Source organism: Macrosteles quadrilineatus, unplaced genomic scaffold, assembly GCF_028750875.1.
Source record: "Macrosteles quadrilineatus isolate MER2022 unplaced genomic scaffold, UCM_ALF_1.0 Scaffold_6__1_contigs__length_79288215, whole genome shotgun sequence".
NCBI lineage: Eukaryota > Metazoa > Arthropoda > Insecta > Hemiptera > Cicadellidae > Macrosteles > Macrosteles quadrilineatus.
The window spans coordinates 63374190-63388019 of record NW_026542599.1 but is presented as its reverse complement, the minus strand read 5'-3'; the positions used below and the strand labels follow the sequence as shown (position 1 = coordinate 63388019).

General features: G+C 31.6%; 1 protein-coding gene across 1 annotated transcript; it reads left to right on the top strand.

Annotated features, from left to right (window-relative positions):
* The first annotated feature begins 9437 nt into the window (after positions 1 to 9437).
* Positions 9438 to 13504, top strand: LOC128996165 (uncharacterized). The gene is made up of 4 exons (XM_054421303.1): positions 9438 to 9539; positions 10761 to 10982; positions 12124 to 12315; positions 13368 to 13504. The coding sequence occupies exons 1-4, from the start codon at positions 9440 to 9442 to the stop codon at positions 13391 to 13393; spliced, it is 540 nt and encodes a 179-aa protein (XP_054277278.1). The 5' UTR covers positions 9438 to 9439; the 3' UTR covers positions 13394 to 13504.
* Positions 13505 to 13830: the final 326 nt, after the last annotated feature.

Below are 13830 nucleotides of genomic sequence, written 5' to 3'. Positions count from 1 at the left end.
CTTAGCCGACTCACCCCAGCTTTGCCTCAGGGTGAATACATCCTTGGTGTCATCGATCTGACTGTTGTACCTTCACTGGGGATGATAGGGCTTGAAAACAAATCATTTATGATCAAACAAGCATTTTGTATCTTTAAAAAGTATTTTTTTTACTCTCTAGGGAGAAAAATAGTTTTTAGCACCTAGAGAGAAAAAATCTAATGTTTTAAACAGTAGTAAGTTTCGATTATGGCAATCTTATCGATCGACATTGTTTATCGATTATTTTTTTAGGTAACGTTTATAGCCTATTGTTGTCGATTGCTAGACATATCGATGGTGCAATGCATACAAATCCATCGATCCATCGGTCGATGTACACAATCGTAATAGACGAAATTATTTAATCCCGTACTAAACAGCTGTTTATTTGCACTAGCAGAATTCAAAACAAGCTGGAAGTTGTTTTGAGAGGCTATCTTTACATAAAAAATATCTAGTTTTCTGTAGTTTGTTAATTATTTATCCAATATGACGAAAAATATAGTTTACCACACGGGCAAAAGGTGTTTTTTTTAACCCTAACTCATGGGTAAAACTTGACCTCGGGTCAAAAATAGTCACTTTGACCCTAGTGATGAAGTGTACAATAATGTGCCTGTAATAAATTTATCAGAGGTATTACAATGCAAAATATATAATTAATATTTATATAAAAATATTTACTAGAATCTGATACAGTACCAGGTATTTAGAATTGTGTACATAATTATCATCATACCTACTTCAAGTAGATAACACCAACATGAATATAAAATATTCCACCATTGAGTATTGAACCTCCAAATACCACTACAATCATAATCAATGGTACCACTCATTGATTATTGGTACCATTGTTTTCACCTTTTTTATGTTACTGCTTAGGTAAGATTTATTCACTGTGAAATAGGCTGACGTCTCTAATTATATCTTCAGGCTTGCTCATCAAAATTGTCAATACCCCTCCCCTGTTTGTTTTCCTCGGTTTCTAACATCCTTGAAGTGATTTAGAGCCATTGGGATATAAAGTCAATGAGTCCAAGTGGAGTATCGTGTAGGGCGGGGCGACAAGACAAAGAAATAATAAAACATTCTCACCAATGACCCGTTGTTCTGCCAACCTAAACTAGTGGTGAACGCTTTGCAGTTTCAGCGAAACAAAGCAACACAGTGGCATAATGTAAGGGGGAATGTAAATGTCTCAAGTCAAGAGATATTTTAATATAAAATTTTGAACCAAGCTGGTCACTCACTTTTATTTTATCCCCCTATACATAGTGTATGGAGAAAGTATTGTTTTGGTCAAGTTTTTTATACTTTTTTTGCAGTGTTTTTAATGCACGTAGGTATATTTCAGAACCACTAACTGAACGAAAAGTGAAAAACAAAAAATACGTTTTAATGCAAAAATAAATTCGTTTTCATTTCAAACTACACTAATCTATTTTATTACGTTACACAATGTTTTGTGATAGTATGAATGTTATTTTATTTTGTCGATACGTGGGCAATAGTTCGATATTAATTTAAAAATTGCTGACACCACTAAATAAAATAATAATCAATTCACAAATAATTAATAAATAATAATAATTAATAATTAATAAATAATAATTAATAACAAATAGTATATTAATAGTAATAATTAATTTATGTTCAATTTTACATTGCCTTACAGATTACTTTACAGTTAACTATCAACAAGAGGCTTAGTATCAAGAAGGTGTTCAAAGAATTCTACTCATAGGTTGTCTTAATCACTTCTCTATATCAATAATATTTTTATTAGAATTATCATAAGCAAATAGAATAAATATTTGTGGTATTATTGACGTAACAGACATATTTAAAAAAATAAACAACTCATGTACAATTAACGCGACTCTCATTTATAAGTCGCTTGTTGCTTGTGGTTTTCCATTAATCCTTGTATATGGTTTGTAGTGGCGCCAGCCGCGTCAGTTGACTGTAAACTCACTTTAGGACTCAAACATAAACAAACACCCTTCCTACAGTCTGCTGCTTCCATTACAGAAGAAGCGCTGGCTATTGTCTGGGATAAATCAACTTACAGTAATACAGTACGAGAATCCAGCCGTTTGGCTGACAATTAGGCATCTGTGAAAAGAATGAAAAGTAGATAATAAGAACTTGTAATAGATTAAAAAGTTAATACATTATTACATTGATATATAAATATGGATAATAGTACACCCTCTGCAGAAAACCTGCAGACTAAGTAAATTTCCTACTTAGATTTTTACTGAAACATTTCCTTTAACATGTCAGATGTATTCCCTTCAAATAAAACAAAGTACGTAAATACCCCTGCTGCAGCAAACCTGCCGACTAAGCGGTTTTCCATTTGCCGGTTAACTGCTAAAGGGAAACTAATAAAGTGTGTTTTTTTATTAAAATATCAATAGCTTAGTATGAAATAAATAAATCCACCAAGTTTGATCAAAATATATGCATAAACAAGCCAACTACAACATTTTACAATATTCTCCATAAGAATAACATGGTAATTTTAAATTAACAATTTTTCGAATTTTTTCCGTAACCAATCACCGTACAAAAACACTTTGATATACTAAATTATTTGTTTTTTAAGCTCTTTAAAAAGATCTGGGGAAAAATTTATAAATTTTGTGTTTTAAGGGTAAAAAATGAGAAAACCCCATTTTTACCCATAAAACACCCCGTTAAACCCCGTTCCCATGGTCCGATCATGCTGGTTCGCAAACTGATTCAAGTTTATCCCGCCTTACACCTTCAAACAAAATTTTATCAAAATCGGAAAAAATTACTCAAGTTATCGTCCGGACGGACATTATTGCTATTGATTCTTAGGCCTGTTTTGAAATTCGCACTGATTATACTATTTTCAATTTAACTATTTAACTGTTTATTTGGCTAGAACTCATAGTTGTTTCTAAAAATATAATACTCAGCCTATACGGTAAAAGTTGTACCGGTACATAAAATACTGAATTTTTACTTATACCGCCGTGAATTCCACTACAAACAACTTTTACTTGTGTCTTTAAGCTTTTATCTAATTCAGCATGTTTTCTACTTACTAAAGAAGACTCTGTAAAAAGTATGGAAGTGATATATTTGCCGGATAAGAAAGAATGAGCCAATAAACCATTATGTTCCCTCTGGCGACGACCCAAAAGCCGTGTGTGACGTTTATCGTCTGCTACTGCGTTGTCAGTGATGCGGCCCGGATAAATGAGTTGTATCTTGTTGTAGTTTTTGAAATAAAACATTGATTTAAGAAATTATGTAAAAAAATAAACGTTTTAATATATTTTTACTATAAACATTTTTTGTGCTGTAGAAATAGTTTACCATTCCTAAACGTAACCACTACCATTGGACAGTTTAGGTTCCGAAAGAATATATAATAAAGTTTTACGAATATTACACCAACCCAGTTATACCATATACCATGGGGCTCGGTTTGGGGGAGATATTTAAAGGATTGTAACATTTTAGTTTAGATTTAAGTGCAACCTTTTTCCCTAATAAACTATTTTGCTGTCTTCATTCCCACGGTATATAAACAAATAAATTATTTATTTCACTTAAAATAGTATAGTCACAAACTGCACCACTGCAATATTTATCGGAAGGTGGGTTAGTTGGGCTAGCAAGGAGTTTATAAACAATAGCGCTAAATATGAGGATCCCAACAATGCAGAGTCATCAGTGGTCCACAGCCAAGTATTCTAATTACTCACTCGAGTTTCGAACTACTTGAGGCAAGGGTGATTAAACATTCTTAACTGTGACGGCCTCGCACTGCATTTCACGACCAGCAATTTATAAAGGAACTGTACCGTGCTGTTTGACTTGGTTTGGATCAATTTGCCAGAGTGGTGATTCCAGCTTTGGTTTTTGATTTACAGCTACAAACGTAAGCTTTAACAAAAATTTAGCCAAAGTTATCGTGTGCATAAGTGTTTACTGTACTTCAGGAAAAACTTGAAAGTACAAAAATGCATCAAATAACCCTTGCAATAATATATTTACACTTACTGTTTACTCACAAAAGATATATACAAAATATTGTAATTTGATCGATTTTAATTGGACACTAACCCATCATCAGACCCAATAGGCGAATGACAAGAATATCGATGGCGTCCCTTAAATAATACTATTGGCTAAATATTTGTGACAAAGTCTATTGTAATTTTTCGTACTTGTTGGCAAATAGTTTTTTGTTTGTTACCAATGGTTCCACCATTTTTAAATCTTTTTTTAATTATTAGAAGTTCCGGCCAAAAAGTTTTTATACGTATAACTGGAGTTAAAATTTATTTGTTCATTAATTAGCTTATTTCTTTTTCACACAACAAATCTTTTTGAACAACTAAATTTTTTCTTCAATTGTATAGGATCTTCTTGGCTAGTACTTCCGGTAGCCAATAGTATAAGAGACGCCATTGAGATTCTTGTGATTGGATCTGATGATGATTGTAGTGTGCGAACGAAATCGATCACCACTTGTATAAGTGTAGATATACATTACAAGTGTTACTTGACGTATTTTTGTAATTTCAGGCAATTTAACAACACGTACTATGCTGATCAAGAAGTTATTCCGGGAAAAAAAAGTGTCAATAGTAGGTGATAGGAGTACTTGTATATTTTATTTCAAAGGTCTATGGTTGTTTTCGATTAGAATTTGTAACATAAATAGAAGAAAGTGTAAGATTAAAGTCAACATGTGTCAGAAAGTGTATTAAAAATCTATGTTTTTTTTTAATCAATATGCATTTATATTCACGGTTTAAATGTACTTTCTCAGATGGGTAATATTCTTTGATGATGAGAGGCTACAATTAATTCAAAGGCAATAATATGCAGTTTTAATTTAAAGTAGGTCTTTATAAAATAAATAAAAATATTTTTTTCTGGTATAAAACAAAACAATTTTGAATTAATAAACTGTAGTGCTATTATTAACATTTTCTCCATATAAAAGTGAATTGTCTTCAATAGTCACATTTACCCTCTATTTCTTAGGACATTTTAAAAATGTTTTTGAATCATTACGTAATTGAAGATTGTTTTGTTTATTAATTAAATTTAATTTGTTAATTACGTAAGTTACAATCCAAGAATCTGCAGTTATACAGGGAACACAGAAAATCACTTCATAAAAATCTCCTATATCTTTCTTGAAAAATGCTAGAAGTATGTCTGAGAACATTGCTGACAATTAAAGACTCTAAGTGAGAAATGTACTTGTGTCGACTCCTTTGAGCATCATTATGAGAAAATACGTCCAATGAAACGCAAGTATTATACGAATGAATTAATCGTTTTATTAACACAGATTATCCAGAAATATATCACACCAGCCAAGTTAGACTTACAACTCTGCAATCCTCTTACAGCTTGAGTCTTTGATATATGAGGAATATTGAGTAAAATACAGTGGGAGAGAACGGACTATTCGTCCAAGCGCTTTGATTTTAAATCTTATCAGTTAAATCAACTTGAATGTTGAAATAGAGTTTTTACTTTTTCTAAAATTAAACAACAAGAATCCGTAACAGTTTGATTGCATAAATGTAAACATCCAAACATACTAATAAATATATTATGATTTATTTAGGACACGTTCTAAGCACATAAATTGTTTGGGGATAAATTAAAAAAATAATCACTCTCTAGCTGCTGAGATGTAGTCGTAGAATTTTACTAATAAATTATATTCCCATACCACTGACATAAAAATAAACGAATTAAAAATAAACACACTCTATCCTACAATTCGGTGCACTCTTGTTACTATTACTTCGATATTTACATAAAAAGGGACATGATGAAGTGTTGCGCAGTTGTATTCAATGATACATTTATTTAGCATGCAAAGAGCCTACCAAATGAGGAAAATTGATATCAAGAGACGAATAAGTTGACTCTAGATGAGCTTGACAAAATGTTCATTTCCTAATCTTCTTCCCAAGCTTTAGGAAGTGTAATTCCATAAGTTTATATTCAATATTTCAACAAGTCTCTCTCATTTATCCTAATATCGCTCTTTAAATACATACATAACATTTCCCTTAAATGATACATTGTAAAACTTGTATTAGATAGGTTAAAATATCTATTTTTCATAAGCATGTAAACTTATGAGTTGTGCTACTTGTTTTCTTGTCTTGTTAAACTCTTAAAATGCTTATTTATATATTTATCTGTCATTTATCATAAATTTTATTTTCTGTTAAATTTATATTTATTGAACTCTATAACTGCTATATATTTCATGTAGTATATGATTGCAATAATTATTACCATATCAATTTGTTAAATGGTCTTTGATCATTGGAATGGAAATAAAATAAATTAAATTAAATTAATATCTTTTGGTGGGGGCATTTGTCAAATAAAACAAAAAATCTCTTAAATGGTCTCTCTTCTTATTCTTGGCCTATAGTACACAGGAATTGGTGAATGGTAGGATTCAAACCCGGATATTCAAGACATAGATTTTCTAACAAAAAGAATATTAATACACTCAATACTAATGAGACAGCCTGATTTTTATGTCTTCGTCTTTTTATGAAATCAAATAAAAAAGGTTGTAACTACTTTTCTTTTACGAGAGATTTCTATAGACGAACTTCCATACATTATTATTTCCGTAAAAATGTTTTAACCATAATTGAATTGATCAGGTATGCTTATATTTCCAGGTATTATTATTTGTTAAGAGGTGACGAAATTAATAAGCATGCAGTTTGAATATCATGTACAACTGTTCCCATTCAAAGTGGTATATATAAGAGATAAACACGTTCACTGATTAGTTCAAACATCCTACAGTAGTCATCAGACGTTGGGTTATAAAGGAGATTAAGTAAGTATGTTGCCATTAGTTTATCACGTTTACCATATAAGTCATTTTTAAAAAAATAAACGAGTTATTTTATACGTAAAATTAGCACAACCAACTTATCCGAAAACCACGTTTCCTAACAGAATTATAAGGTTACAACCAAGGACAGTACAGTTACAAATTATTCAATCCATTCATGTAGTTTTGGTTTGTATGTTTACTGCTTACCCAACCTTACCCAGTGCACGTTCTTATTATTTTGTGTATTAGCTATCAAATCACAATCAATTTTAATCTTACTAATATCTAAATCTGAAAGTTTGTGAGTTTAACATTTAGGCATATTCTTATCTCAAAAATCCTTTCGGGCTCCGCCCCAGTGGGTCTGTAGTTCCCATGTTAACCTTATGAGTATTCATATTTAAAGGGAATTAAAGAATTATTAGTCAGCTGTTTCAACTTTACAAGTTGGTTCTATAATATGCAATAGCATTAAAAAGTTATAAGGTTTCCCAACAGGGTGCAGCACTATTATTATTTTATTTGTGCATATATGACAACAGCTAAGTTGAACCAAGCAGCAACAAAAAGCTGCGATACAAAATGAGAACTGTCAAAGTAGGATTGTTTACAGTTAGGTTTGAGTTTTTAATTTAATGAATAATTTTTGATATTGTGCGAATGTTTGATATTTTTTTTATATTGTTTAGGTGCAATGGTAGAACATTATGGCAATGGTAGATGTGTTATACAATATCATACCGTAAATGTATGAACCAAATTTTATCAAACTGTGTCCTCCCCCCATTGCAAACGCAAAGCTTGAGTATAACTGCAATAAGCATTTTATACTTATATGTCAACCCCGTACGAAGGATGGGTGCTCTGCTAGTCTACGATATATTTCTAAAATCTTTAGCTTAAAAAAGGAATGCTGATAGAAAACATGCTCTTATGGTTGACTCAAAATGGTGTTAGAGGATTATAACACTTAAACGTTCCAATTATTTTTGTTTTCGCTGAACAAGTAGCATGTAGGACTCTAGCAACTGTTGGAAAATGTGTAATAGAAAAGCGCAAACCCTGTATAGATAAGTTTATCGGAAATAGCCGTCGCCCCGCCCTACATGTCCCTGCACTCCCTTTTATTGGCATCATATCTTGAATCTCCCCCGTATCACTTTCCTCGATATTTTCAAGAATATCTCAAAACACTAACAACCAAAATGTTGAAAAATAAAAATTTCGAGAAAAAACTTATTTTTACAACTCTGAGAACACTGTAGGTATATGGGACGGTATTGAAAATTAAGATTTATGTGTTACAAAATTATAAAGTTAAAAAAATACAACAACAAAACAAATAATGTACCTTTAATATCTTGAATCTCCCTAGTATCGTCTACACCGGGTTTTCAGTGACTTGAGAAGATTTTAAATTATGTAAAGCTGTAGAATAATATAATTTCAAAATCAAAAGATGCTTTTCAAATGTTGGAAATTGTTGCTACACGATATACCATAGTTAACTTAGTTATTTATAAATAACTACTATGGATTTATCTTACTAATATTATAAATCTGAAAGTTTGTGAGTTTGTGTGTGTGTTTGTGTGTTGCTCAATCACGCATAAACTACTGGACGGATTGGGCGGAAATTTGGCATGATGATAGCTCACATTCCGAGTTAACATTTAGGCATATTCTTATCTCAAAAACCCTTTCGGGCTTCGCCCCAGTGGCTCTGTAGTTCCCAATGTTAACCTTATGAGTATTCATATTTAAAGGAAATTAAAGAATTTAGTCAGCTGTTTCAACTTAACAAGTTGGTTCTATAATATGCAAAAGCATTAAAAAGTTACAATGCTTCCCAACAGGGTGCAGCAGTTAAAGTAGGATTGTTTACAGTTAGGTTTGAGTTTTTAATCTAATATTAATATAACATAATAATATAATAATAATATAATATATAGAATAATTTTTGATATTGTGCGAATGTTTGATAATTTATTTTTTTCTATTGTTTAGGTTAAGTGGTAGAACATTATGACAATGGTAGATATGTTACACTATATTATACCATAAATTTATGAACCACATTTTATCAAACTGTTTCCTTCCCCATTGCAAACGCAAAGGTTGAGTATAACTGCAATAAGCATTTTATACTTATATGCCAACCCCGTAAGAAGGACGGGTGCTCTGCTATGTTTACATAAACATAACCATTTTGTTTTGTAATAGCCAACTAAATGCTTACTATTGTCTTGTGGATAGTGTCATCATTTTACATGTGTAGAAAAATTGGTTTTAAGTGGGTTAATCAAATTTCTTGAATCGTCATTCAAATATATTTATCTATTTATTAAAGCAACTATAAAATAACCAAGAATCCAATGATAAATAAACATTTAGAATAATGTCTTTGTCTCAATAGTCAATGATAATACATTTGCGGCCTAGTATGACGTTGCAAATAATAGTTAGTTTTCATTAAAACAAAACATTCCACATGCTATTTTTGTATTATCATTTATTTTTTCAGGTTACACAATGGCAGTACAAATCATTCATTTTATTATTTTTGTAAACTTCTGCCTTCAAGTTTCACTGTGTATACAAACGACGCAAACACCTACACAAACTACTATACGTAAGTAAACCAGAGTTTTGATTTTTTTGTGTACTCATTAATATTATTAAATTTGAAATTTGATATATATATTTATTTAAATCTGATGCTTTCGTACATTGATATTGACTTGTGATATTTTACCTAAATCTTAACTTTACATGGACATTTATAAAAAAAATGGTAAGTAAATTTTCACAGACTTATTCATAGGTCAGTGTTTTAACTATTAACATGTGTTTTTGCCTATTTTAGTGATGTAAATAAAGAATTTAGGCTATACATTACATTTTTAGCTTGGTAAATTTAATTTGTTCAAATTCGTAGACGGTATTCAATCAAAAAAGTTAACTACAAAAGAATGTATTTTTAAAATATTTTAAGACGACTCTTGGCAAATATAAACCTGTTTCACCTCCGGCAGTTGTTCCTATTAGTGATGTAGATAAAGAACGTAGGCTGTGTATAAATGAAACTGGCTGAATGATTCAGAGTAATATCTGGGCTTGAAGTACAAATGAATGAATCGTAGAGTAAGGGAAAATATTAGATCAAGAAAGTTAAGTTAATGTAAGAGAAAATGGAATATAATGAGAAATTATAATGATAAATAGTTCGAAACCAGAAGGGTATAATGTCGAGAAAGAGAAATATTGAGATTAAAGAATATGAAAGAGAGAAAATGAAAACACTTTAATGAGTAAGAGAACAAGACACTGTTTTATTTGTATTTGAAATACGACATATGTTTCAACAATAAAATAAATAAATAGGATTATAGCACGTTTTGCTGGGAAAAGAGTTGTTGAGAGTTTTAACATGAAGTGTTAAATAAATGTTCCAAGTTTACTTTACACTGAAAACCTAAATACAATTGGTGGATCAAATTTTAAAGATAGTATTTTGTTTGGAAAATGAATCAGAATTCATTTTGTTTTAAATTCAAAGACATTCTTCGACGAATACAATTTTAAACTTGTTTTAGGTCCAAAGGTTGTTCCTATTAGGTTATTCTTTAACCTAGGTTATTAGGTAATTAGGTATTAGGTATTAGGTATTAGGTGATTAGGTATTAGGTGATTGGGTATTAAGTGATTAGGCATTAGGTGATTAGGTTATTAATTAATTATAAGACTTATTTTGATTACCAAACTGAACATGTTCTCCATCAAAAGGTCGGATCATGAACAAATACATTTTTCAAATATAATATAATTACTTGTAATTTCTAACCCGTCCTAGGTCCCACGTTTGCTCCTTTGTGTCAGTCCAACAGCGACTGCGCCGCATACTCTGTCTGTGTCCAAGGCCGTTGTCTGTCTCGCATCTGTTCTATGTGTGATGGCAGCGGTTGTCGAGTGGTTGACTGTGGACCCAACGCCGAATGTGACTTTGTTGACCAGCAGCCCAGATGTTCGTGTATTCCTCCCTACGAGTACACTGGCTGTGGTTGTCAATTGGATCGTACGTTGGCATAATTGTAAAACTTAATACAAATCTACTTTATATGCTTTACCTATAACCATTGACTATTGGATACCAAAGTAGACATCCCATCTATATGGACCAGCTGACACCAATTCTTTATTAAAAATAACGTAGTTGTGTGAGCCAGTCGCAGAATGTGCTAGTGTCTAAAATTCTATTTTATACCTTATTTTTTGTTTCTGACCAGGTTGATGAGTCATAATAGTTGATATAGCTCCTAAGTTTGACTTGTATTGATAAAAAAGTAGGTGTATTCGACAGAATTTAGTAATTAAGATCAGCACAATCTATAGGTTCACATCAACTACGACGATGTTTATAAAAAATCTGGCAACAAATTTAACATGGGAATGGAATGTATAGTTGTATTATTTGTCAAAGCTATAACCATAGATCCTCATACTCCCTTAGTAGATTTGTCATCCTTGTGGATCCAGCTGAAGGCAATTTGATTGTTAGTTCCGTCCGGTGCCGCTAGGATCGTGTTTTTTTTACGATTAATGTTTTGTTATTTAAGTTCTCGTTAGCCAGACAAATGATCTAATCGCAAACAATACCTCGTTGCTAGTAATATAACCTTAATAATATGACGCATAGAAATGCACAACTCATCAAATTGGCCCTTAAATAATAGAAACAATGTTTTGTCAAAACTTTTGCCAAGTTTCACCAACTTGAAGTAAAACATCAATATTATATATGTTGAATTTAGGATACAAAATTACACATCCCACCTGTGGCTAGCCGTTGTTTTATACTATATGGTATAGTCAGCTGAGTGACAGGTAAACTAACACACAGGTAACAGGTAGGCAGGTGACAGGTAGCTGAGTCAGTGGTAGGTAGGGAGTGGTACCAGCCAAATAGATTCAAAGTTAGCTTTGATTAACGAGTAGTTTAAGATTGTCATGGTCCGTTCCATACCATTAATAAAATTTTAATAAAACAACAGTTTTACATTTTTATACATAACTAGTTCTTTATTAAGAAAACATTATTTTGATCAACTCTTCTTAAAAATAATGAGTGATATGGCAAATTTGGCACGTTCACATTATGTCCAAAAGCTTCACACATTTTTCTACATAATTTTGACAATGATACGTTTACTGTTTAGCTCCTGCCCAGAACTGCACCTCGGCCGAAGATTGCCCGATGAAGACAGATTGCATTGATGGCATCTGTATTGACAACTGTTACACACTGTTCTGTGCTGGGGACGCTTTATGCAACACTCATGAGCATGATGCTTATTGTTACTGTCACCATGGGTCCTACTATCATCCTAGCTATGGATGCATACTTATAGGTAAGTGACTGGCTGGGTAGCTAGTAGTTGCTTGCCTAATAATAAAAAAAAGGTTGCCGGTTTGATGGATCAGTTGCTGTTTGATAGTTCGAAACTGGACCCAGCTGTCACTGATCAATATAAATAAATAGGCTTTAAATAAATTAGATCTTAGTCAGTAACAAAGTTAGACAGATCATCTCACACCAGTCTACACCCATCCTTCACTCATATTTGAATTTAAATACAAACCTAAGCGACACGGACGTCCCCTCTCAATTGATGATTAATGAAAAACATATCTTAGTCCCTAAGAAGAATGTTAAACTTACTCAACATGGTTGTAGCTATGGGAGAAAAAAAACAAGCTCGATTGAGTGGGATTTTTTCCATCAACCAAATGTCCAGTTTGGAAATAACATTAAATTTCTTATACATCAACACTTTAATCAAGTCATACTATTTTGTAATCTATATCATTTATGCATCCCTATTGGCCATCATAGGCATCATAGTGTGAAAGATAAAAGACAACTTTTATACTAGGACCATTACAGGTTCATTTAACAACGCTTTCAGCAAACTTCCCGCGTAGGGAATAAGCTATTATTGAGTATATTATAGGCCTGTTTATATGGATGTACACTTTATTATTGAAACAAAATGGTCGTATCAGATGTATACTGGGATGGTAAAATTTTGTTATGACAAATAATTACGTTACCTAAGTTACTAAGGGATTTCATAGTTTATGTTTATGATGATAGTAAGTTTATCCAAGGGAAGATTGTGGACATTTTCCATCAAAATTATTATATAACTCAGTTTTTATGACGTTACGGGGATCTGGAATCTGATTCTGGGTGAGAAAGAATTTAAAAGATTTAAAAGACCGGTACAAAAAACCGTTAAAGCTGAAAAACACAAAATACTGTATATAGGTACCTATGTTAAATAATTTTTAATATTGTAATTATTAATGTTGATACATGACTAAATATACACGCTCAAATATTCTTCATTTGTATAAACTATTTAATAGAAATATTAATTGTACTTTTTTTCTATTTCAGAAGAGGAAGAAATAGATGAGGTTTGATTGGTATTGGTCAGGAATGTAAGTATCGTGTTGGTCAAATGAAAATAGTCTGCAACCTATGGAGTTTTATAGTTTTATAACCAAGAGTAATCTTAAAACTAATATTCCATTTATTTGATGTCAGAAGTAGGAATACATATAGGAAAGCAAACGGTGTAAAACATACAACGTTTAATAATTGAAATGACCCCCGTACATGAGCTACATAAGGTGAGCCGTATGAGGCTACTTTTGTGGTTGTTTAACGCTAGTTCAGTTATCTAAGCTATGTAAACAATCCTTTCTATAATACTCTACTCGTTGTACGTGATTGTAGTAAAATATACTTTGGTTAACACTTTCCTGCATTCTAAAATACCTTTCCACAGATATTAAAAAGAACATACATATAAAATATATAAAGCTGAGAATTATTATCAGGTAATTCTACAGAGGTG

Excerpts from the sequence above, each read along its gene's own strand:
- LOC128996165 (XM_054421303.1), top strand. The coding sequence starts at position 9,440 with ATGGCAGTACAAATCATTCATTTTATTATTTTTGTAAACTTCTGCCTT. Across the intron at positions 9,540-10,760 it reads ACCTACACAAACTACTATAC|GTCCCACGTTTGCTCCTTTG; the intron begins GTAAGTAAACCA and ends AACCCGTCCTAG. Across the intron at positions 12,316-13,367 it reads CTATGGATGCATACTTATAG|AAGAGGAAGAAATAGATGAG; the intron begins GTAAGTGACTGG and ends TTTCTATTTCAG.